Consider the following 24,877-nt stretch of genomic DNA (forward strand, 5'->3'; position numbering starts at 1 on the left):
AGTGGCGTACATACAGGGGTTGCAGTTGCGACCGGGCCCGGCACTCCAGAGGGCCCGGCCGCCTGTGGACCCCTGGCCCCTACAGTAGTGCCACTCAGACTCAGGTGTGGGCCCGCGGCAGTCGTGGCGGCAGGTGACAGGGAGATGAACGCTTCCATTGTGGAAGCGCTCATCTCCATAGTGATCTGTATCGCCGTCCTCAGGACACCGATACAGATAGCTGTGCTGCGGCCGGTCAGGGGAGGGAGGCGTCTAGTGTCTAGTCTCTTTCTCTCTGCTTGCACTTAGTAGGTTAGGGACTGTTGCCCAGTTGCACTCCGTCACCTACGGCGGGTGGTGCAAGTAGGCAGGGACAGGGGACCGGGTGGCAGCTCGGGGGGTGCACCTCCGCTCTATCTTGATTCCCGTGACTCTACCCGTGACAATTTAACTATAAACAATATTTTTATGGGTCAACCTCTTTAATGAACTACAGAATTTTAAATGGACAACTTTATTGGAAATACATTATCTACTTCCCAACATTTGATATAAATGTTCGTCAATGATGGAAGGTAACTATATGGCGAGTGCTGGCTATTTAGTACAGCTGCCACCCACCAGAGTGACTTGAACTGTAGATAACTCTGATCCCAGTATTTAAACCCTTAGATGCTGCAGTTAAAAGTGACCATGGAATTTGAGTGGTTAGTCAGAAGGAAGGGGCCCCTGGGGCAAAATTTGTTGTCATGGCAGTTGGAGACCTTTTGAAGGCAATGATAATCTGCAAGAAAAAAGTCCAGTTTATTAACATATAAAAGTATCAAACCAGCATGGTTAATGCTCCCAAAAAATGTTAAAAGAAACCTGTCAGCGGCAAAAGCCATCCCAAACCGCCAGCAGAACCTTCAAAGTAGCCGGCAGTGAGTTTTGAATGATGATTTTCTTACTGCATTCTGATGAGGCAGAAGTATGAAAAATGTTCTTTTATCCTCCGTCCACTCTATTTTCCAGTCAGGCTTGAAGTCAAGGGGGCATCGGCCTCCTTGCTTCAAGTCAAGGTAACCGCGCACCCTTCCCTGCCCCTTAACATGTGACTGACAGCACTTATGCCGAACAGTCGGCTGTCAGTCACAGGCGAAGGGGCAGGGAAGGGGGCGCGGTTACCTTGACTTGAAGCAAGGAGGCCACTGCCTTCATCATGACTTCTTCATTAGAAACTCACTGCCGGCTACTTGAAGGTACTGCTGGTGGTTTGGGATGTCTTTTGCCGCTGACAGGTTCCCTTTAAATGCTTGGTTTACACAGTAAATGTTGTAAAAAGAAAACCCAAAAAAACAATGGTCGGAATTGCATTCTTTTCAATTTAACCCCACAACCCCTGTTTTTCAAGACGTGATATAAAATTACCCCCTTCCTGATTCAGTGATTTTCCGTTTTTTTTTTTTTTTTTTTACTCTGAGCGTTACAGGAGCCATAACTGTTTTTTGTTTTTTTTTACTCGCATATAAGGTGTTATTTTTTTGCAGGACAAATTATACTTTCTAATGGCATCAGTTCATATCACAAATAATGTACTAGGAAGCTGGAAAAAAAAATCTAAATAGAGTGGAATTAGAAAAAAAGCAATTCCACCATTATTTTACGGGTTTTGCTTTTACAACATTCCCTAAATGCTAAAAACTTTTTTTTACAATTATGTTCAGTCCCACTAAGGGATTTTAACATGCAATCATCTGATCACTTATTCCATAGACTGCAATGATTTACCATTCCATAGAAACCGAATGTCTCCTTGGATCTCGTTGAGGGGGAGAGGTTCAGTCACAGGGAGAGCAGCACTCCTGGTAATTGACCACTCAGGCGCCATGGTCACAATGAATTACAGCATCTGGGAGGTTAAAAGTCCATGATCGGCGTTGTCGCCGCTTATTGACTCAGCCGCCGAATGACTGCATTCAGCAGCTATGGCGCCTGCTTAGCTCCGGAGCGGGCACCATCTCTAAAGACCTAACATCTAATCTACATGTACGATGGATATGAGAAAGGTGTTAAATAGTGCCATTAATACAACTTCTCCCATAGAAAACAAGACCTCATACAGGTCTGTGAAAGGAAAAGTAAAAACGTTATGACTCTTGGAAAGTGGGAAGGAAAAAAATGAAATGAAAATTATTTATAGTGGGTAGGGGTTAAGGCTGTCAGTACATATTCCAATTTTGATGAAGTTTTTGAGCTAAAACCAGGAGTGGATAGGAAAAAAGAAGAGGACTAGACTTTTCTTTCCCTTTATGATCAACTCTTGGTTTTAGCTTCAAAACTGTATTAAAAAAAAAACCAGAACAAGATCTGATCAAAATGTATACATGCACCCTTATTGCTGCTCATGTAATAAAATTATGAGTTGCCACATTTCATTTTTGGTAAGAATCCCTTCAGCAAATGTATTAGTAGAATATATGATATATATATATATATATATATATATATATATATATACAGTACAGACCAAAAGTTTGGACACACCTTCTCATTCAAAGAGTTTTCTTTATTTTGATGACTATGAAGGCATCAAAACTATGAATTAACACATGTGGAATTATATACATAACAAACAAGTGTGAAACAACTGAATATATGTCATATTCTAGGTTCTTCAAAGTAGCCACCTTTTGCTTTGATTACTGCTTTGCACACTCTTGGCGTTCTCTTGATGAGCTTCAAGAGGTAGTCACCTGAAATGGTCTTCCAACAGTCTTGAAAGAGTTCCCAGAGATGCTTAGCACTTGTTGGCCCTTTTGCCTTCACTCTGCGGTCCAGCTCACCCCAAACCATCTCGATTGGGTTCAGGTCCGGTGACTGTGGAGGCCAGGTCATCTGGCGCAGCACCCCATCACTCTCCTTCATGGTCAAATAGCCCTTACTTTCAAAGTTTTCCCAATTTTTCGGCTGACTGACTGACCTTCATTTCTTAAAGTAATGATGGCCACTCGTTTTTCTTTACTTAGCTGCTTTTTACTTGCCATAATACAAATTCTAACAGTCTATTCAGTAGGACTATCAGCTGTGTATCCACCTGACTTCTCCTCAACGCAACTGATGGTCCCAACCCCATTTATAAGGCAAGAAATCCCACTTATTAAACCTGACAGGGCACACCTGTGAAGTGAAAACCATTTTTAGGGGACTACCTCTTGAAGCTCATCAAGAGAATGCCAAGAGGGTGCAAAGCAGTAATCAAAGCAAAAGGTGGCTACTTTGAAGAACCTAGAATATGACATATTTTCAGTTGTTTTACACTTGTTCGTTATGTATATAATTCCACATGTATTAATTCTTAGTTTTGATGCCTTCAGTGTGAAATTACAATTTTCATAGTCATGAAAATAAAGAAAACTCTTTGAATGAGAAGGTGTGTCCAAACTTTTGGTCTGTACTGTATATATATATATATATATATATATATTTTTTTTTTTATATATATATATATATATATATATATATATATATATATTAGTCTTTAATACACAATACATATTGGTTATTATAGCACCTTCTTCCCATAAAAAAGGTTTTCTAATGTGAGGTCATCAGCTAGAATCCTTCACCCTGGACTTCATAATTGGCTCACCAAAACATTCCTGTCAAGCTCACTGAGATCACAAAACGGGATCACATTTCCTAATTATCACAGGGCAGTGTGGGGGATGTGGTCTCTCCAGCTGTCATGGCTTTGTCTCTTGGAAATTTTTCATACTTACAAATAGAAGGCAACAACTGTAAATTGCATTTTTTTTTGTCACCACTTGCCTATCTGATTCTATGATTAGCATAAGGCATTTTACAAGTGACTTGCTGCATTAGAAAAACTCTTCTGTTAGTCCATCTGCGTGTTTGTTTGCTCCGGCACATCATCATAGTTATCTCAGGTCGCATGCCGAGGTGAATGCAGGATTGACATACAGTACACAGACCAGGAATATCTGCTCTGAAAAAGTGTCAATGTCTTACTTTCAAGACATGATAGATAGATAGATAGATAGATAGATAGATAATGTATGAGATGTGTAGATAGATAGGTAGAAACACAAACACTAGTTTGTCTAATTACAGAATGTTCCTAAAGGGGTTGTCTCAAAAAGAAATATGACTTTACTTAGATGATACAAAATGTAACAATAGTTGAATTAGAATAATAAACAAAACTGCTCCTGCCCTAAACAAATGAGGTAGATGTTCTTAGAGGAGATCAAAAAAAATAAAAAGCAGTTAAATGATTTCAACTAAAAACGTGTTATTTTTGTATGATCTAACAGACAAAATTATTTAATCATGGGACAAGCCTTTTTAAAAGGTGACTGGTTAGATTCGTTTAGTAGTAATATGGATTAGTGTAGCGAGAGAGTTCAAACATTTTACAATAAAGAATTGCTGCAACAGAGCCAAACATCAAAGGGATAGTACCAAGTTTGAGGAACTAAAAAGTTAAGCTCATGATCATTGGGAGCCCAACCGATGGGAAACATACAGTAGTACACTATACAAAGGGGATTCACTTTGTTTTTAGGTGGGTTTCACACAAACATGATATGGGTGCATTTGTGCAATTGTATTATGGCAGTAAGTCCCAGCTCAACCGTAGGTATAATGACCCGTACTAAATGGCATCATCTATTCCTGTAGATCCTTGCTATACATCTTCCCAGTGTTCATGCTGAAATAAAACTTCCCAAAAGACATCATTGCTTCTTTTGTCTAGACTCTTATAACCTGTTCAAACCTAAAACTGTTATCCATCCCTTTGTCAATTGCAGTGTTTATCAAAACTGAAAACATTGACTTTAATGGGATTTCATTTTGATAAAAATGCATCTATTTTGTACTGTATGTCATAACAAGTGTAGCTTACAAAAGAAAGTAATGTTACATGTAGTGATTTCCAGTCAAGAAAATTTTGTGTGTTTTCCTATCCTTCTCCTCATCCATTTTTATAACAATGTCAGTTAGATGGACTGTAAAAGACTGGAATGACAGACATTTTTTTTCCATCTGGGTCAGAATAGCTCCAATAAAAGAAGACCTCATATTTCAATTAAAGGGACAGTGGAGAGATGAACACATGAGACTGGTGACAGCTGTTTTCATGAGTCACTCCAGTATTTTTATGAATGATGAAACAATGACAAAAGTGAGACTAATAGGTGTCAACATACTGTACCTGCATTGCCGAGATATCACATGCATAAGGAGCCACTTATAATTTAGAAGCTGGTAAATTTCGATACAACTAACATAACTTTCCTTGAGTTTAGAGGCTATGGTACACTAAAAGTGTACCATAGAGTACTCTGGAGGCAGGTGGTAACCAAGGCGCTCCTGCTTTCCCCTTAGGTTTAGTACCAGTTCTCTGCCTCCTAAAGGCCATGTGCAGTGACTCGCTAAAGGTTTACATTTATAAACAAGAACTTTAGACATATTTTTATTTTAACATGCGTATATTTATTTTATTCAGCCATAAAACGTGCAGTCATTAGAACAGCAACATTTCGGGCCCTTACATTGAGGTGGGCCATTTTAACGCAAGTATGTAGCACTCCTGTGTTAGTACATCGGTTTTCAAAATTTTTTATAAATAAAAATCTGAAAAGTGTGGCATGCATTTGTATTCAGTCCCCTGTACTTTGTGACCAATTGCCTTCAGAAGTCACCTAATTAGTAAATAGAGTCCACCTGTGTGTAATTTATTGTCTGTATAACTATAGCTGTTCTGTGAAGCGCTCAGAGGTTTGTTAATGAACATTAGTGATCAAACAGCATCTTGAAAACCAAGGAACATACCAGATAGGTCAAGAATAAAGTTGTGGAGAAATGTAAAGCAGGTTTAGGTTATAAAAAAAAAAATCTCCAGCTCTGAACATCTCATGGAGCACTGTTCAATCAATCATCTGAAAATGGAAGGAGTGTGGCACAACTGAAAACCTACCAAGACATGACCGTCCATTTAAACTGACAGCCCAGGCAAGGAAAGCACTAATGCAGAGATTCACAGCTCAGGTCGTGGAATCTGACCACGGGACAACTATTAGTAGTGTACTCCACAAATCTAAACTTTATGGAAAAGTGGCAAGAAGAAAGCCATTTTTGAAAGCAAGCCATAAGAAGTCCCATATGCAGTTTTCCACAAGCCATGTAAGAGACATAGCAAACATGTGGAAAAAGGTGCTCTGGTCAGATGAGACCAAAGTTGAACATTTTTGCCTAAATGCAAAATGCTATGTGTGGTGGAAAACTAACACTGCACATCACCCTGAACACACCATCCCCACCGTGAAACATGGTGGTGGTAGCATCACGCTGTGGGGATGCTTTTCTTCAACAGGGACAGAGAAACTGGTCAGTTGATGGGAAGATGGATGGAGCTAAATACAGGGTAATCCTGGAGGAAAACCTGGTAGAGAGGCTTGACACTGGGGCGGAGGTTCACCTTCCAGCAGGACAACGACCCTAAACATACAGCTACAATGAAGTGGTTTAGATCAAAGCATATTGATGTGTGAGAATGGTCCAGTCAAAGTCCAGACCTAAATCCCACTGAGAATTTGTGGCAAAACTTGAAAATTGCTGTTCACAGATGCTCTCCTTTCAATCTGACTGAGCTTGAGATATTTTGCAAAGAAGAGGGTGCCACCATGAGCTATATGATCACCGCCATCCTCGCTACTGCCACACCTATACTCCTCTCCGTCTCACGTCTCCTCAGCAGATTGCTGCACACGGTCACAGAGTCACACTGCTGCGACGTTATCATGCTCAAGAGCTTCTGATGTCCCCTTACTTTTCTCTTCCTGTTCTGCACTCTGGCGCTCTTTACCCTGCGATCCTAATCCACGTGCAATGTGGCCCTTAGTGTAAGTGGGGCTCTAGTCAGCACTTCCTCTGCAGCAGAGGATCCTTCTACTCCCCCTGTCCCAAGCCTGTTATGGAAAGTGCTGCTTCTAATTCTTGCACACCACTGTTCTTCCTGGATTCCCCTAATATTGTTCCTGCAGTGTCACCTTTAGGACTACTATTACAGTGCACACTTTACTCCCCCTGGGTCGCCAGTCTCAGACAGGCTTCACTGGCAGCATCCAGTGGGGAGATGCAGGAGGCGTTCTAGACACTTTTTAATATGTTTCAGGTCCTTCGGGCATAGTCATTGATCGAGGTCCTCTTAGTGGTGTTCCCCATTGTCATTGAACAAGTCGTTGGACACATCTGCGAGTTTGGCAGATATGCTTATTGGAGAAGCAAGAGGTGGAAACCTAGTGTTTCCAGGGCAGCAAACCTGGTCCTTTTCCATACCCAAGGTGGTAGAAAGGCTGTTCCTGCACCAGTGGTGGATCCTCTGTCCTCGTCTAGTCTTGGTGGGTTCAAATATTCATATGCACAGGAGGCTGGAGGTAGCTCTCATGCTGCAATTATCTGCCCCACCCCTAGTCCAAATTACGTGGAAATCCAGCAGTCCAAGGTGAGTAGAAGGACCCAGGTATATGTCTCTACGACAAGGCCGTGGCTCTGTCTGCACCCTAATAAAGATGCAGCAGCCAAATTATGATTTTTTTCAGTTACTAGCTTTTTATTCCCTTCAAGTTCAGCAGGTCACCCATCTCTGCAGACAAATAGAGATCCGCCAAGTTATTCAGGAGAAAATTCAGGTGTATTTTTAGTAGAATTATTGGCCCTATTAGTCCTTCCCCGGGGTTCCCACATAGGGGTGGTTCTCAGGCAAATTCCGTTTGATTCACCATCTCTCCCAGTCGAAGGGCAAATTTTTTAATGAGAGTATTTCAGAAGAAGAGGACTCCTCCATGTTTTATGTTTCCTTTGACAGGCCAATGTCGTTACTTTGAAAGGCCCTTTTGGCAAAATCTGGCATTGTATGTGTATTCTGACTGTTACTGGTCCATCTGGATTGTCTTCATCTTCAAAAGAGTTTTGTTGAGAGCTATTATTACTATGATGCCTGCTGTCCTACGGCTTGTTCCATACTGTGCTCTTATATCGAATTGTTCTGCTCCTTCCTGGAATTGGTTGTATGCTATAAATATGGTTGTAAAAGCATCACCCATTATCTGGATGATTCTTTTTGTTTGTTTCCCCTGATAATTCTGGTGCTACTGGAGAAGAAGATTTAGGGATCGATCACTGTTTTGTCTTTCTTGGGCAATGAAATTGATACAGTGATCATGAAGTTACAGCTTCCTGAAGACAAGGAATGCCGTTTGCAGAACCTGGTAAATAATTTCTGGTGAGTTATGAAGGTTACTCTTTATCAGATGCAACCCCTCCTGGGTCATTTGGTTTTTACATGAAAAGGTATCGTGATGGGCAGTTTTTTTTTGCATTTGTTTGGGATTGGCAACAAAGGGCATGAGGTGGCCTTCCTAGGATAACCGTATCACACAGCAATTACATTCTGACATATATTGGATTTCGTGATAAAGGGCACAATGCCAACTCCTGACTAGTGGCCTCAGTAGTTGGCATTGTTTACAGATGCAGCTCTTCTGGTTTTGGTGCAGTTGTTGGTAATCGTTGTACGTGAGTGAATGGCTTGATTCCTGGAAAGAGTCAGGTTTCTGCCGGAACCTGACCCTTCTGGAGGAAAAAATGTTTTTGGTAGGATAATTAGAGTGTGGTGTAGTGCATTAATAAGCTTAACATTATCTTCACTTCACGTTTTGTGTCTGTTGCACCAATTGGTCCTTATCTGTTTACAGCGGCATATTTGGTTTCATGCTTGCCATGTACCTGAATAACGTTATTGCTGATGCGCTCTCCCACTTTAATTGGTATTTTTTCCAGGGAATATATTTCAGTGCTCAACAGGGGAAACATTCCTGCCCGTTCCATTTGCAAGACCTTGTGGAGACCTGTTGATGGCCATGATCTTCAGTGGCATATGGATAGTTTGACGTAGGACACATACTGGCAACAGCCATTTTGTGCTGACTTGCACTTCCTCTAGCCTATGTGGCGACAAGAGTGCGCATCTGCAAAATGTACGTGTGTGTATCCAAGTCACAAGCATATATCATCACAATGTACAAATGACAACAATGCAATACATTTTCACAAGAACACGCTCATATTGTTCTTATAATTAAATCCTAAAGGGCCCATCAGGTTAGTATTTTTTATTAAGCTAGCTTCTTTTTGCATCAGCACCTGAAGGTGCAGATACATTTGAAATAAGGACATGCAGGGGTCCATGCAGGTGGCATCCATGGTCCAGATTTGCCAATTTTGTCAATTCAGTATACCTGGTCTATCATATTATATTGTTGGATTATATGGTGACACAAAATCTTGTGCCTTTAAATCTATTCAGAAGAATACATCAGACAAGATTCCAATATGAAATCACTACTCAAGACCTATGCTGGCCATATAGGTTTAAGCTCTCCCAGAAAAGTTTTGTAAATATGTATAGTATACTATTATACTCTATGTACTCCCGCTATAAAAACTATAATATGGCCAGTGTTAAATGTACTGTATATTACATCTGATCCAAGTTTATGAAAGGCGACACAGTCTGATGGAATAACTTTTGTCTGGTCCAAAAAACAAACTTCTATTTGGCTATAGATATAAGTGAATACAAAAGAGAAACCCAATACTTACATTGATCCCTGGAGATAAACTGAGGTACATTGTTCAGTTGAGGTGTGCTGGGATTTGGGGTTCCAACAAGTTTGCTTTTGGCCATTTTTGTATTTGCTTTTGCAAACTCCAACCGTAATGTCTGAGGAATTTCTGGATCAAAGCGTATACCCTGAAAGCATTAAATGAGAAACATTTATTCACTAAACTAATAACTAAGAAAATCCATACGGTGAAAGGCTTGTGAGATGTACTTCATAGCATGTGGATCAAGTGGTGATGAAGTGTAACCATAACATGCCAGTAACATACTGTACTTATCAGCCTGTAGCAGTATGGTGTGGACACATATATAAATATCATCTACGTGCTTACTATAGGGCCCACCATATTTAATACAATGTTCCAGTACATTATACTGTATACTGGGTTTTTTAATTATTTAAATATAAATTTAGTTTTAAGCAATCCTAACTGAACATAACATATAATAGTGCATCCTTCAAACGGACAATAACTGATCATAATGGATCATATCATGACTCCTGTGTGTACAGAGCATAAAACTGTCAGTCACTGAGTGAGACCACCACCCAGACTCAAATGCAGAATGAGAAAGTATTTGAAAAGGTTTTCCAATAAAACGTACATATATTTGAGTTTCACCAGACTATGCCACTATAGTTTAAAAGAGGTTTTTTTTTCATTTTATTACTTTGCCCAACTCTGGGCAGCACCTTTGTTTTGATGCTACTAGGGCTTGCTGTGCGTGGGATTACCATGTAAAGGGCTATAGTTCCTCTCCACCACATAGATACTGCATCTCTTTATAACTGCCTGTATTCCTCTCTATTACAAGGCGTAAGGTTTAATATACATTCGTGTAGCTCTAAATGACTGTGCTGAGAAAAGATTCTTCCAATGATACAATATATTGTGAACTTCAGAAATGTTTTGTGTTTTTGCCACAAAATTTGCCAATACAGAAAATAAATGTAGGTGTCATATTTCTGTACTTTAGTTTTATATTTCTGTAGTTTTAATTACTATCCTCACATGACTAGTCTATGGACTCATGTACATTGGCAACACCATATCAGCAACACAATAGACACTAAAAGGTTCAGTTTTTTTTGGAAATCTCAACATCTGACAACTAATAAACCATTTAAATAAGCAGTTCCATGAGTCCTGGAGGATGTGTGGGAACAACTTAATGAATCCAGTAGCAAGGAAATTGTGTAACGGCTATAAAAGCCTCAGGCATTAGTTACCATAGAAGTCCTTATATGGGATGATGTAGAGATCAGCTCAGAGTAGACTCTCTATAAAAATGCCATATAAGTACTGACAAAAGTCAAACTGATTCTATATCACATACAGTACAGACCAAAAGTTTGGACACACCTTCTCATTCAAAGAGTTTTCTTTATTTTCATGAAAATTGTAGATTCACACTGAAGGCATCAAAACTATGAATTAACACATGTGGAATTATATACATAGCAAACATGTGTGAAACAACTGAAAATATGTAATATTCTAGGTTCTTCAAAGTAGCCACCTTTTGCTTTGATTACTGCTTGGTATTCTCTTGATGAGCTTCAAGAGGTAGTCCCCTGAAATGGTTTTCACTTCACAGGTGTACCCTGTCAGGTTTAATAAGTGGGATTTCTTGCCTTATAAATGGGGTTGGGACCATCAGTTGCGTTGAGGAGAAGTCAGGTGGATACACAGCTGATAGTCCTACTGAATAGACTGTTAGAATTTGTATTATGGCAAGAAAAAAGCAGCTAAGTAAAGAAAAACGAGTGGCCATCATTACTTTAAGAAATGAAGGTCAGTCAGGCGAAAAAATTGGGAAAACTTTGAACGTAAGGGCTATTTGACCATGAAGGAGAGTGATGGGGTGCTGCGCCAGATGACCTGGCCTCCACAGTCACCGGACCTGAACCCAATCGAGATGGTTTGGGGTGAGCTGGACCGCAGAGTAAAGGCAAAAGGGCCAACAAGTGCTAAGCATCTCTGGGAACTCCTTCAAGACTGTTGGAAGACCATTTCAGGGGACTACCTCTTGAAGCTCATCAAGAGAATGCCAAGAGTGTGCAAAGCAGTAATCAAAGCAAAAGGTGGCTACTTTGAAGAACCTAGAATATGACATATTTTCAGTTGTTTCACACTTGTTTGTTATGTATATAATTCCACATGTGTTAATTCATAGTTTTGATGCCTTCATAGTCATGAAAATAAAGAAAACTCTTTGAATGAGAAAGTGTGTCCAAACTTTTGGTCTGTACTGTATGTACTGTATCTCCCATTGTTTAAAGACCTTTCAATGGTCCTGACATTACAATATAAGTACCTGGCACTGTAGGGCCTTATTAGTAGATGTCATTGCAGCCTTTTTTTTTTTTTTATAGATTGGCCCCTCTGTTACCCCGCTGTGCCCCCGTTCTGGTTTTGCGTGCTGTATGTTAATAGATAGCATCATACAGGGAAGAGGAGACGCCAGCTTTTCTCAGGGGGTGTCTTCTTTCTCCCTAGCTGTGAGCTGTCCAATCGCAGTGGAGTGAGTCACAGCCAGGGAGAATGTGACGTCCCGGAGAAACATGGCAGTCTCCTCCTGCCTGTACTGATGCTATCTATTAGCATACAGGAAGCAAAACCAGAATGGGAGGCACAGCAGGGTAACAGTGAAAAGTCCTCTTTAAATAGTACATGTTCCACAGCTCCTAATCCAATATCCTTATATCATATATTGACTACAACTCTGACTCCCAGCATCGTTGCCAATCAGCTGTTTAAAAAGACAGTGTTGTGGCCTCTTTTTATGCGCAGGTCAATCCTATTATTTTATTAATGCAAACTGTCCTGATAATAAAAGACTTCTACTTAACTTTCCAGCATGCTCTAGCTGTGCCTCTTTCTTGGCCCAGGCATAAGCCAGTGATGCATTGTAGTAGCTGCAGCGGTGATATCCCATACATCGCTGCAGCCAATCACTGGCCTCAGCAGCCTCGAGCGACATACTGCTCATTTAACACTAAATGTGTCAAATGAGCACCGGTCAGCATGCTATATCATTGAAAAATGTTAGTAATGGGCAGAATCAGCCTTCTTAAAAGAAACCTCCTTCAACATTATTTCTCAGAACCTGATCCATTATCTCCCATGCCACATGCAATCAAATGCACTATATAAAGTATACAGTATGAATATATTTTATGAAATTATATACAGTATGAAATTATATCGCGATATAGGCGATATGCTCAAAATCCATATCGTGGCACAAATTTATATCGCATATCGCCTATATCGCCCACCCCTAAATGACCCCATTGTAGAAACTACACCCCTCAAGTTACTCAAAACTGATTTTACAAAGTTTTCCGGTAGGGTATTTGGACAATCAACAATTCAAAGTTAGAACTGCTTGCAAGAGCTTATGATCCATGAGGAAATAGGGGTGACACATAAGGTAGAAAGTACCTGTTTTGTACAACTTGCCCACTTGGGGAGCATACAGTGTGCTATAGGAGGCATTACTGGGGGAACTACCGTATGTGGCATTTTTAATACTGAGCCACTGTAGGGGCCGGGTGCATCACTCTGGGCCCTACGGTGTTTTTTTCAATACTGGGGCAGTACAGGGGCATTTTTAATACTAGGGCACTAAAGGGGCATTTTTAAAAAAAATATTTGGAGCACTATTGAAACATTATTATTGCTGGGACATTTTAGAGGACATTGATATTACTGGGGTAACTGTAGGGAGCATTATTATTATTGGGGGCATCAGTATTGCTACAGGCGCTATAGAAGCATTATTATTACTGGGGGCATTTTAGGAGGCTTTACTATCACTGGGGAAACTGGGGGGGGGGCATTATTTTTGAATGGGGGCACAACATGGGACTTTATTATTGTTTGGAGGCACTATTGGGGACATTATTATTGCTAGAGGACCTGGAGGGGGGCACTAATATTACTGCACTATAGGGGGCATTTTTCCGACTAGTGAACTATTATTTCTTCAGTATTTGGGTGCACTGGGGGGTGCAGTACTGAGGGTGGCAGCAGGATGACAATTGGGGCACCAGGATGAACAGTTTGTATTGGGGAGGGTGATGGAAAAGTGAGGAATCTCTCTGCAGAGAGGAAACATGGCTGAAAGAAGTCATCATGGCGGTCTGGAAAAAGAATGTCTTTATGAGAGAAGACATCACTGGAGGTAATCGATATGTAGCACTATATTCTCCTATATGTTTGGTAGCAATGAAAGACCAGGCATCATGCTGAAGGTAGGGCTGGTTCAGTGCTGTGGCCTAGGTCTCCTCCTTAGTTCCCTCCTGCATATCTTCATAAGAGACAACCGGAGAAGGACAATGACAGTACGTGGCAGCTGGCCCCTGCCACCAAAGAGGGACAACTTCTAGGGAGGCAGTTTATGCTGCTAGAGCTGTATATTGTGCTGTCCTGTGGTGTATATAGATGTATTTGAGTAAAATGGCTATGGCCTCTACCAGATTTACTAAGAAACTGGGGTCTTCCTTTAGATTTGCTATTTGTATGAAGCAAGAGAACAGCATATTGTATTCATTTTCCATAATAAGGTTCATAATACTTCAGCATTTAATAAATGTACATTTTTAGCGACAGGAGACACGGGATGGCTACCTTTCTAAGCTACTCTGATCACTGCTTGTGCACGCTAATAAAAAGCAGAAGGGAATATGATCCATAAACCTGGGGATATCAGTGCAGTGCACACACAGAAGGCAGCCTCGGAGCGGGCCATGAAGGGGGCTGTTGTGGAGAATTAAAGCATTATTGTGCTAACATCTTTAAAAGCTCAAGTCAAATGAGCTCATTTGTTTGGCAGAGTTCACCATAGCCATCAGGCTCTAAGGCAAAAGTAACATTCCTTCTATCATCTTTACACAGCACAGCACCATATTTGGAGGGCTGTATCCTACTTCGGTCTGCACTTATCCCCTGGCATCGTAACAGAGTAGTATTTCAAAATAGGTTCAGAGGAACAGACTACATAACGTTCGGCCCAAAGTTGAAACTGATGTTATTGCTTTGTTTCTGGGCATCGTGACATCCAAAATGTTACCACAATAAGATTTAGAGTGAACTGGCAGTGGCAGCCTATTCCTAGTTTACATCTCGGGAACTGCCTTATACCTGCCTCCCAAGTGTCCCTCTTTTTGAACCATATCCCTTATGCTCCCTAAATGTCCTTCTTTTTGACCTGATAAATACAGTATATGTGTATTAATAAACTTACTAAACTGTTCCAGAAACAATCTGGTTCCTAGTTGTATATGTAACACCCCAGAGTGGTGTTACCACTCCTGCACCCTGCTACTGTCTTTAATGGGCTAACACAGTATCATCTTGTATATTTCTATCCAGGTCCTTTATATGGTGCAATGATAATATTTCTGTGAAACTGTTATACATGTAATTTACCTGGTTCACGAACAGGTGGCAGAGCTATACTTAGATAGAATGGAACTTACCATTCCATTATAACCCCCCTCTGGAGAGAAGTGGGCGAGTCCTACTTCCTGCAGGAAGGGTGGAGCACCTTAAGCTCTGCTGGCCATGAGGCCAAAGCTTAAAGCCTCAGGAGCCAGGAGGAAAATTCCCTGGTATAACTTAGAGTCAGACTACAGAGAGAAAGTGCAGCTTACAGAGGAAGCCAAATTACCTATTCAGCTTATCGGTATAGCAGAGAGAAAGCAAGCAATTGAAGACGTCTGCCAGTTTAATGCTAAAGCCTGCTGGGACCAAGACAGCTTGAAGACTGTTTCTAAAGAACGTTTATGCAAAGTAAAGCTGCTGTTCATCTACATACAAGGTCTGGACTCAATCTTTCTTTCAAATCCCTCAATTATTCCCCCTATTTATTGCTTCAGAGCCAAAGCCTGGGGTCTAGCAGTATCCAGGTATGAGCACCGTGACACACATAGAGAGACATTTTAGGCCGTACTATACCACTCTGCATTCCTACACCTGGGTCACGTTATAGAGGGCCCCAGGGGAGGCGCCTGTTGCATATATTACATTGTCCGCTGCTGTACTTCTATCAGTACCAGGTCCCCTCTGCACCCCACTTCTGGCTACTGTCTCAGCAGCAGAAAATGGCTATAAATGCTACTCAGCCACTTACAGGCTGCAGCTATGACCCACCTCAGCCAGTGGTCATTTATCAAACTGGTGTAAAGTAGAACTGGTTTAGTTGCCCATAGCAACCAATCAAATTCCACCTTTCATTTTTGACAGCTCCTTTGGAAAATTAAACGTGGAATCTGATTGGTTGCTATGGGCAACTAAGCCAGTTCTACTTTACACCAGTTTGATAAATGTACCCCTAAGTGTCCTTCTTTGACCATCCAAAAAGTTGGGTGGTAGGCCTTACTAGCATTGATTTGGCAAGACATGAAATGCACATCAAGGACCGAAACTTTTAAAAATTTTAACTCCGTTTTTTTCTTGTTATAGTTTAGTTTTAGATCTGCTCATCATACAGGAAAACAGTTGTCCAGATGGCTCAACTTAGAATGCTGCCACACTTTCAGGTTTTTTAATAAAGTTTTTGACGCCAAGACCAGGATCAGATTCAAAATAATAGGAGAAATATTGTTTAGTCTTACTACTTACTTTCCTTTTATGATCCACTCCTGATTTTGGCTCAAACAAAATAATGCATTAAAAAAACATGAACCTATGGCTGTACCTGTAGGAAAAGACAGGTACTAATGGCAGCAGTTTTACATCAGATAATTATAATTAATTAGACTCCGATCCGATTTTCAGGGAAAATTTGAGTCGCCGCAAAGCCGAATTTCCTCGTGCTCCTTGGTAACAAATAGATTTTTCCTGAAATTGGTTAAAAAAATAAAAATCACTCCTCCTCATCCATTTGAGCGCAAAGAGTCCACCACCGCCATCTTGACTGGCAAAGTCTCGTTATTATAGGCCTGAATATTAACCTTAGATGCTGAAATCAGTGATGAACCTGGCATCTGAGGGGTACAATGACGGGGAGCGGTGCAATCATCGTTCTCTGTCATTGCACCCACTAATTACAAAGAAGTGCACTTCGTGACAAAGTAATTAGCCGAATCGAATTTTCAAGAACTTCGCTCATCTCTAATTATTATGAATAACATAACAAGTCTACACCAAATACTAATCAAAACTACCCTCCTTGGTGTTTCTAGTGGCAGTGGAGGAAAACTGGGGGTCCTATAGTGGTAAATTATTTACTGTGAATAATACCTATGAGTCTTTTTAATTACCTTTATTTGACACACTTAAATATTCTCATACAAACTATATCGATAAAGGTATTGGGGCACATCTCTTAAATGTAATCACTGAATTTGGTTGTTTCAATCAGTCCCATTGCCACAGGTGTATAAAATCCAGCACCTGGCCAGTGTACTTGAGCAAATAACATTTATTATGTAGAGAAAGTTAATACAAGGCGCTTACTAATGTATTGTGATTATCCATATTGCTTCCTTTGCTGGCTGGAATAGTTTTTTTTTATCACATTATACACTGCTCGTTTCCATGGTTATGACCAACTTGCAATCCAGCAGCAGTGGCGGTGTTTGCACATCATAGGAAAAAGCTCCAACCTATGTAGGCTCGGACAGCCCCGGCCACCAGAGAGGTGGGCACTTTTTCCTATATTATGCAAACGTGACCACCACTGATGGATTGCAGGGCGGTCTGTAACCATGGAAACGAGCAGTGTATAATGTAATGGATAAATGAATCCAGCCAGCAAAGGAAGCAATATGGACAATCACAATACATTAGTAAGTGGCTTGTATTAACTTTCTCTACATAATAAATGCTATTAGCTGAAGTGAGACAGCCCCTTTAAAGAATTTCAGTGCGGTACTGTAACAGGATGCAAGCACTGCACCTGCAAGTTTGTGATATTTCTTCCCTCCTAGATATTCCACAATGAACTGTGAGTTGTATTATTACAAAGTGGAATTGTTCAGGAACCACAGCAACTCAACCACAAATTGGCAGGCTAGATAAAGTTACAGGGTCGAGTCTCCGGGTGCTGAGGCACATTGGAGGAGATTTATCAAACTGGTGTAAAGTAGAACTGGCTTAGTTGTCCATAGCATCCAATCAGATTCCACCTTTCATTTTTCACAGCTCCTTTGGCAAATGAAAGGTGGACTCTGATTGGTTGCTATGGGCAACTAAGCCAGGTCTACTTTACACCAGTTTGATAAATCTCCCCCATAGTGCATAGAAGTCACCAACGCTCTGCTGACTCAATAACGGACCTTATTCTGACCTTGGGAGTCATGTGGGTGGTCTTACAAACTGACTGCTGTCTCTGTATACTTAGTCATAGCTGGCAGTCACTAAATAGGACCACGCGACTTCAAAGGTCAGAATGAGCAGAAGTTTAAATGTATAAACTACGAGCTTTACTGAATCTTTCCCCACAAAACTATATATAAATCTGCTCAGCTCCTCCTGCTCTATAACATGCTGCCTGCAGATTGCACTGCATTTTCATGGTGACAGGATCCCTTTAAGAGCCAGGACAGGAAGTAGAATACATAAATGCTGCAATTAACAGTCATACAAAATCATGTGTCACAAGTAATAAGGTCAATTGATTTATCGCTGATGTATAGAGGTGTGTAAAACAATAACTGATGGAGGATTCTGGCTAGACAAACATACGTTACAACCATGAAAGCAATGATTTTAGGCCACACTGCTAGTTTTCCAGCACAAAAGCATCTTCGAGTGTGCATAAGGCACAAAAAGCATGTGCCATAGTTGAAATTGGTAGCATATTTCAGATTGCCCATCACTCAGCAAGTGCAAGGAAGAGATAATAAGGTTGTCTATTCTAGGGATCTTCTATGCAAGTGCATGTTTGCCCTCTGGCTTCTTCTAGTGTTGATTGCGAATACTCTAATTGAGAATTTTTATCGCGAATATCGGCACTTCGAGAATTCGCGAAGATGTAGAATATAATGCTATATATTCGTAATCACAAATATTCTAGATTTTTTTTCAGCAGTAACCTCCCTTCTTGCTTGTGGGCCAATGAGAAGCCTGCAATGTCTTTGAGCTTAGCAACATCCCTAGCAACCAATAGGAAAGTTGCCTACCTCTTACTATATAAGAACCTCCCCAGCAGCCATTTTCTGCTGTTTTTTTGCAGTTCTGAGAGAGAGAGCAGTGACATTGCTGTGCTCTGTGCTTTCATCTGGATCCTATTCCTTATCCAATTACATTAGATAGTTAGTTAGCTTATATATATATAATACAGATAGTTAGAGGGAGATAGTCAGTGTAGGTTAGATAGTGATATAGTGTAGCTGATAGGTTCCAGTGCAGGGTGTTAGGTAGTGTGATAGGAATTACTGTTTCTATGCTGTCCATACATACATGCTACAGAAATAGTGCTGTGATGTCACAACAATACTTAGTGCACCAATCAGTAATATCTACTCAGACCTGATAAAATATTAAGTTGCATGTATTGCGCAAAAATATGCACATCATTAGTGCGAATTTGTGCAATCGCGAAAATAATGACTGGAGATCACGAATTCTAGAATTCTCAAATTTATTGCGAATATTATGCGAAAAATTCACGAAATATCGCGAAAACGAATATTGCCTATGCTGCTCATCACTACTAGTAACAATCACCGAATGCAGTTTGATATCTCTGATTGCAATAGGTTACACTTTATCGAGGCCTGTCCCGTCAGAAAAGTAGGTTTATCTTTTAGATGTATTCAAGTCCTGCTTTTTACACTGCTATGAATGCATCCATTATCGCAGATATATACTCTAGCAGTGCAGTTACTAAAAGCTAGATTTATGTCACAGAGGGCAATATTTCAGGTAATCAGGATGTATTTAGGTAGGGGAAGTTTTCTCCCTTTGGTTGACAGAAATATCGGGGGGGGGGGGGGGGGGCTCCACTCCACGAGCTTCATTAGGTGCCATCTGTGATGGATCCTTAAAGAAGTTATCCAACTCTTTGTAACTGATGACCTATCCTCTGGATAGGTCATCAGCATCTAATCGTTGGGCTGTTAGACAGCTATTAACTGTTTGAGAAAGCCCCGATGCTCCTGTGAGCACCGCAGCCATCTTGCTTTTTACCCAAGGCCAGTGACATCATGGCAATTGGTCACATGGCCTAGGCACAGCTCAGCCCCATTCTTAACCCCTTTAAGAAATGTGTAATCTACTCACACATGGCTTTGCGCCTGGGGAAGAACAGGTCATAGCTTGTGAGAGTCCGGATTACCCTAATAGCTAGGGAAGGCAGCCTTTTTCTGCACAAGGACTAAATAAAGCATGCTGAGGCCAGTTTAAGAAAAAAATAATCTTTGTTTTGGACTTAAAGGGCATCTGTCAGCAGATTTGTACCTATGAAACTGGCTGACCTGTTACATGTGCACTTGGCAGCTGAAGGCATCTGTGTTGGTCCCATGTTCATATGTGCCTGTATTGCAGAGAAAAATGAAGTTTTAATATAAATGCAAATGAGTTTCTAGGAGCAATGGAGGCGTTACCTTTACACCTAGAGGCTCTTTCTGCAACTGCCATGCCCTCTCCACTTTCAATGACTTTATGAAAAATCACATTAACACTGCCTGTCCCTGTCAACCAAAGTGCAGAGGGTGTGGCAGCAAGGCCTCTAGGTGCAACAGCAACTCCCCCATAGCTCGTACAGGCTCATTTGCATATATTAAAACTTTATTTTTCTCAGCAGTGTGGGCACATATAAACATGGGACCAACACAGATGCCTTCAGCTGCCAAGTGCACATGTAACAGGTCAGCCGGTTTCATAGGTATATATCTGCAAATAGGCAGAGTACCGGTAATATTTGGGAAGGTCTCTCTTCTCCTTTAAGAATATCTTAAATAAACGTCAATTGTCATGGGTTCGTCTTCTAAAACTCTGATGTTTAACTATTATTGCTAGTGGGAGCCACGTCTGAACATACAATGTGGCAATGCACACCATTCATTCAAATGAAATGTACCAATAGGCCTGGACTACCAGAGTGATATGCCTCAAATGGTGAGGAGGGTGGGGTCACGAGTGGAAGATACCCTTCAATGATGTCCATATACCCTAATAGGGCATTTGGACAAGGGTGGTATTTGTAAGACAACCCTTTTAAAGGAACATTTAGATGAGTGGATAATCCTAAAAATTGAACACTAATGATTCATGTTCGATAATAATCGTGCAGTGTAAATGTATGCATACTTACCAATGTTTAGTTGGTAAAATGGGAGTAAGCCCTGCCCCAGGAACAGCCAATTCCACCCAGGACTTCCCACTTATGGGTGGGGTTTACATTAGCTCCACCCATTTTTGGCCTGGGACAGCCTGAATTTCCTGGGAAAATCAGGGACAGTCGTGCCAGAATTGGAACAGTTGGCAACTATGTGTATATAGCGACTGAACAATTGTACTAAAAAAGCTTGTTCGACGCGAATGAATAAACTATGGTTTGTCATTATTGACTTGTGCTGCTGTAAAGATACATCATGTGAGACGTGTTTATGTAAATTGTTGCTGTCATTATACAGTTAACGACACTCAATTAGGAGTAAACGATTGTGTGCAAACATATTTTTTACACGATAATCTTGGCATGAAGATGCTTGTCTGTCATTGGATTTAAATCACTAAAATCAATCATGTCGTTAATTGCCTAAACGATTATCCACTCACTTACATGCACCTTAAGCTATGCTCCAATCCTCCTTTAAACCTAAAAAGACATGACAAGATCTCCCACAAGTGATATTGGGTTACCAGATGGAGCATGGACATAGCTCTGACCATTGGACCTCATGGGTTACCAGACAGAGCATGGAAGTAGCTCAAAGGCCCTGACCATTGGACCTCATGGGGCCCAAATACTTCAAATGGTGGCACTTATCAATACCTGATCTTTGCTTACTTCCATGTGCATTAGCATAAACATTGGTCCTCATCCCCTAAGTACTTTGCAATAAACAGGGAGAAGCTTTCTCCAAAAGTACTTCGGAAATAAGAAGCACCTACTTTATCTCATGTTCATTTGTGATGTAGGGGGAAGAGAACAGCTCTCAAGAAAAAGACAGATTGGTAGCCAACATCTGGTTTCTTTTACTTGGAGAGATAGTGACAGCCAGCTTTGTAAAAGTGACAACGGGAGGTATAGCCATAATGATCGTGACTCAAGTAGTTTCCAAAGGAAGTAATGGTAACTTTTTTTATTACTTGCCATGCTGAAAGTGTGACAAAAAGTGATAAAAAAAAAATAAAAAATCACTTTTGCTCTACCAAAACAGAAACAATATAATAAATACCTTTGTTAGACTGATTTCAGACTAACACATTTATATTAGACATATCACTCCTCAGCCAGTAAGCAGTGTGAAGAGTGCTTTACTCATTTCCTTGATTTCTTCGCTCCACTAATTTTAATCCAATACAAAGTGGTCGCAAATTTTAGACATAGGATGATCACAATTGGCAAACAAAATATACAGAACGATACGACACCTGTTTTTTGTTTCATATTTCCACTTAAAAAAAAAAGTGTGTCTCTAGTAGAGATGTCGCGAGCATAAAATTTTCCGTTGGCGAACGTGAATTTATGCAAATTTTCGCGAACCGCCATAGACTTCAGTAGACAGGCGAATTTTAAAACCCACTGGGACTCTCTCTGGCCACAATAGTAATGGAAAAGTTGTTTCAAGGGGACTAACACCTGGACTGTGGCATGCCGGAGGGGGATCCATGGCAAAACTCCCATGGAAAATTACGTAGTTGACGTAGAGTGTGGTAAGTTGAATTCGCAATGCGATTAATATAACCTGTATTAATCGGATTGCGAATTCAACTTAGATCCGAGTTCCTAATGGCTGTATTGCTAGAATTGACTAATATAACGAATAGCAGTGGCGTGGGGATCACCATAGCAACCATAGCAGTGGCTATGGGGCCCTACGCCACTGGGGGCCCGTCCGGACCGCATTCATTTTATTTATTTTTTTATTTTTTTATTAACACACACAGGCAGTGGCGTAACTACCGGGGAAGCAGCTGCTTCGGGGCCCGACAGTTTATTTTCAAGTTAGTTAAATATCGATTCTTGTCTTAATGTTCAGGGCCCCTTCACAGCAGTAGTCTTAATGTTCAGGCCCCCTCGCTAATGTGATCTAATCTTACTGTATTCTAAAGTCTCCTGATGTGTCTGGGATTCAAACCCACAACCTCCAATGTATCAGTGTATCAGAGGCAAAGCATTTACCCTCACAGCCATAAAGGAGGCATTGCAACTGATTGAAAAAATATGTGACTTCTACTGTTATAGCTGGCTAAGTGTACATTTATACACATGACAGCTGCCCCAACACACCCATCACTGCTATATCTCTATATGACAGCTGTCCCAGCACACTCAGCTCTGCTATATCTCTATATATGAGCAGATATCAGTCAGCAGCAAGGCATCTCTTATGGTCTTGTGGTTAGATGCTTTTCCTCTGATACAGAAGGTTGTGGGTTCGAATCCCAGCAGAAACTTTTCTGAAATACAAGCACTGACTCCATATATGGACATACAGGGCGGGACACAGGAAGAGGCTGCATCGCATAGCTGACATGGAGGTAAGTAGAAGTGTTTACAGTCATGTGAAAAAATTAGGACACCCTTTGAAAGCATGTGGTTTTTTGTAACATTTTTAATAAATGGTTATTTCATCTCCGTTTCAACAATACAGAGAGATTAAAGTAATCCAACTAAACAAAGAAAACTGAAGAAAAGTCTTTTCAAGATCTTCTGTAAATGTCATTCTACAAAAATGCCTATTCTAACTGAGGAAAAAGATAGGACACCCTCACATGTATTCCCTCTTAAATTGGCTCAGATCTCACACAGGTATATCACACCAGGTGCACATAATTAGTAGATTGTTACTCTGCATGTTGAATGAGGCTTGCCCTATTTAAACCTCAGACATTTAGTTTGGTGTGCTCCTGACTGTTGAAGTGAGAGTGAGCACCATGGTGAGAGCAAAAGAGCTGTCAGAGGACTTCAGAAAAAAGATTGTAGCAGCCTATGAGTCTGGGAAGGGATTTAAAAAGATCTCAAAAGATTTTGAAATCAGCCATTCCACTGTCCGGAAGATAGTCTACAAGTGGAGGGCTTTCAAAACAACTGCCAACATGCCCAGGACTGGTCGCCCCAGCAAGTTCACCCCAAGAGCAGACCGCAAGATGCTAAAAGAGGTATCCAAAAAAGCTAAAGTGTCATCTCGAGAACTACAGCAGGCTCTGGCTACTGTTGATGTAGAAGTACATGCCTCTACAATCAGAAAGAGACTGTACAAGTTTAACTTGCATGGGAGGTGTGCAAGGAGGAAACCTTTGCTTTCCAAGAGAAACATCGAGGCCAGACTGACATTTGCCAGCGATAAAGTTGACAAAGACCAGGACTTCTGGAATAATGTTCTTTGGACAGATGAGTCCAAAATTGAATTATTTGGACACAACAGCAGAGGACATGTTTGGCGTAAACCAAACACAGCATTCCAAGAAAAGAACCTCATACCAACTGTGAAGCATGGAGGTGGAAGTGTCATGGTTTGGGGCTGCTTTGCTGCAGCAGGACCTGGTCAGCTCACCATCATAGAATCCACGATGAATTCTACTGTGTATCAGAAGGTGCTTGAAGAACATGTGAGACCATCAGTTAGAAAATTAAAGCTGAAGCGGAACTGGACCATGCAACATGACAATGACCCAAAACATACTAGTAAATCAACCAAAGATTGGCTGAAAAAGAAGAAATGGAGAGTCCTGGAATGGCCAAGTCAAAGTCCAGATTTGAATCCCATTGAGATGCTGTGGGGTGACTTGAAAAGGGCTGTACGTGCAAGAAACCCCTCAAACATCTCACAGCTGAAAAAGTTCTGCATTGAGGAGTGGGGTAAAATTTCCTCAGACCGATGTCGAAGACTGGTAGATGGCTACAAGAACCGTCTCACTGCAGTTATTTCAGCCAAAGGAGGTAACACTCGCTATTAGGGGCAAGGGTGTCCTATCTTTTTCCTCAGTTAGAATAGGCATTTTTGTAGAATGACATTTACAGAAGATCTTGAAAAGACTTTTTTCTTCAGTTTTCTTTGTTTAGTCGGATTACTTTAAT

At 40.9% G+C, this 24,877-nt stretch overlaps 1 protein-coding gene across 1 annotated transcript in view; it reads right to left on the bottom strand.

Annotated features, from left to right (window-relative positions):
* Positions 1 to 24,877, bottom strand: part of RBPMS (RNA binding protein, mRNA processing factor) — a 229,292-nt gene that overhangs the window by 88,573 nt on the left and 115,842 nt on the right. Inside the window, 1 exon segment of the mRNA XM_040418043.1 lies at positions 9,649 to 9,799. Within this exon segment, the coding sequence (XP_040273977.1) occupies positions 9,649 to 9,799 (151 nt within the window).

This window comes from Bufo bufo, chromosome 2 (assembly GCF_905171765.1).
Source record: "Bufo bufo chromosome 2, aBufBuf1.1, whole genome shotgun sequence".
In the NCBI taxonomy this organism is placed as follows: Eukaryota; Metazoa; Chordata; class Amphibia; order Anura; family Bufonidae; genus Bufo; species Bufo bufo.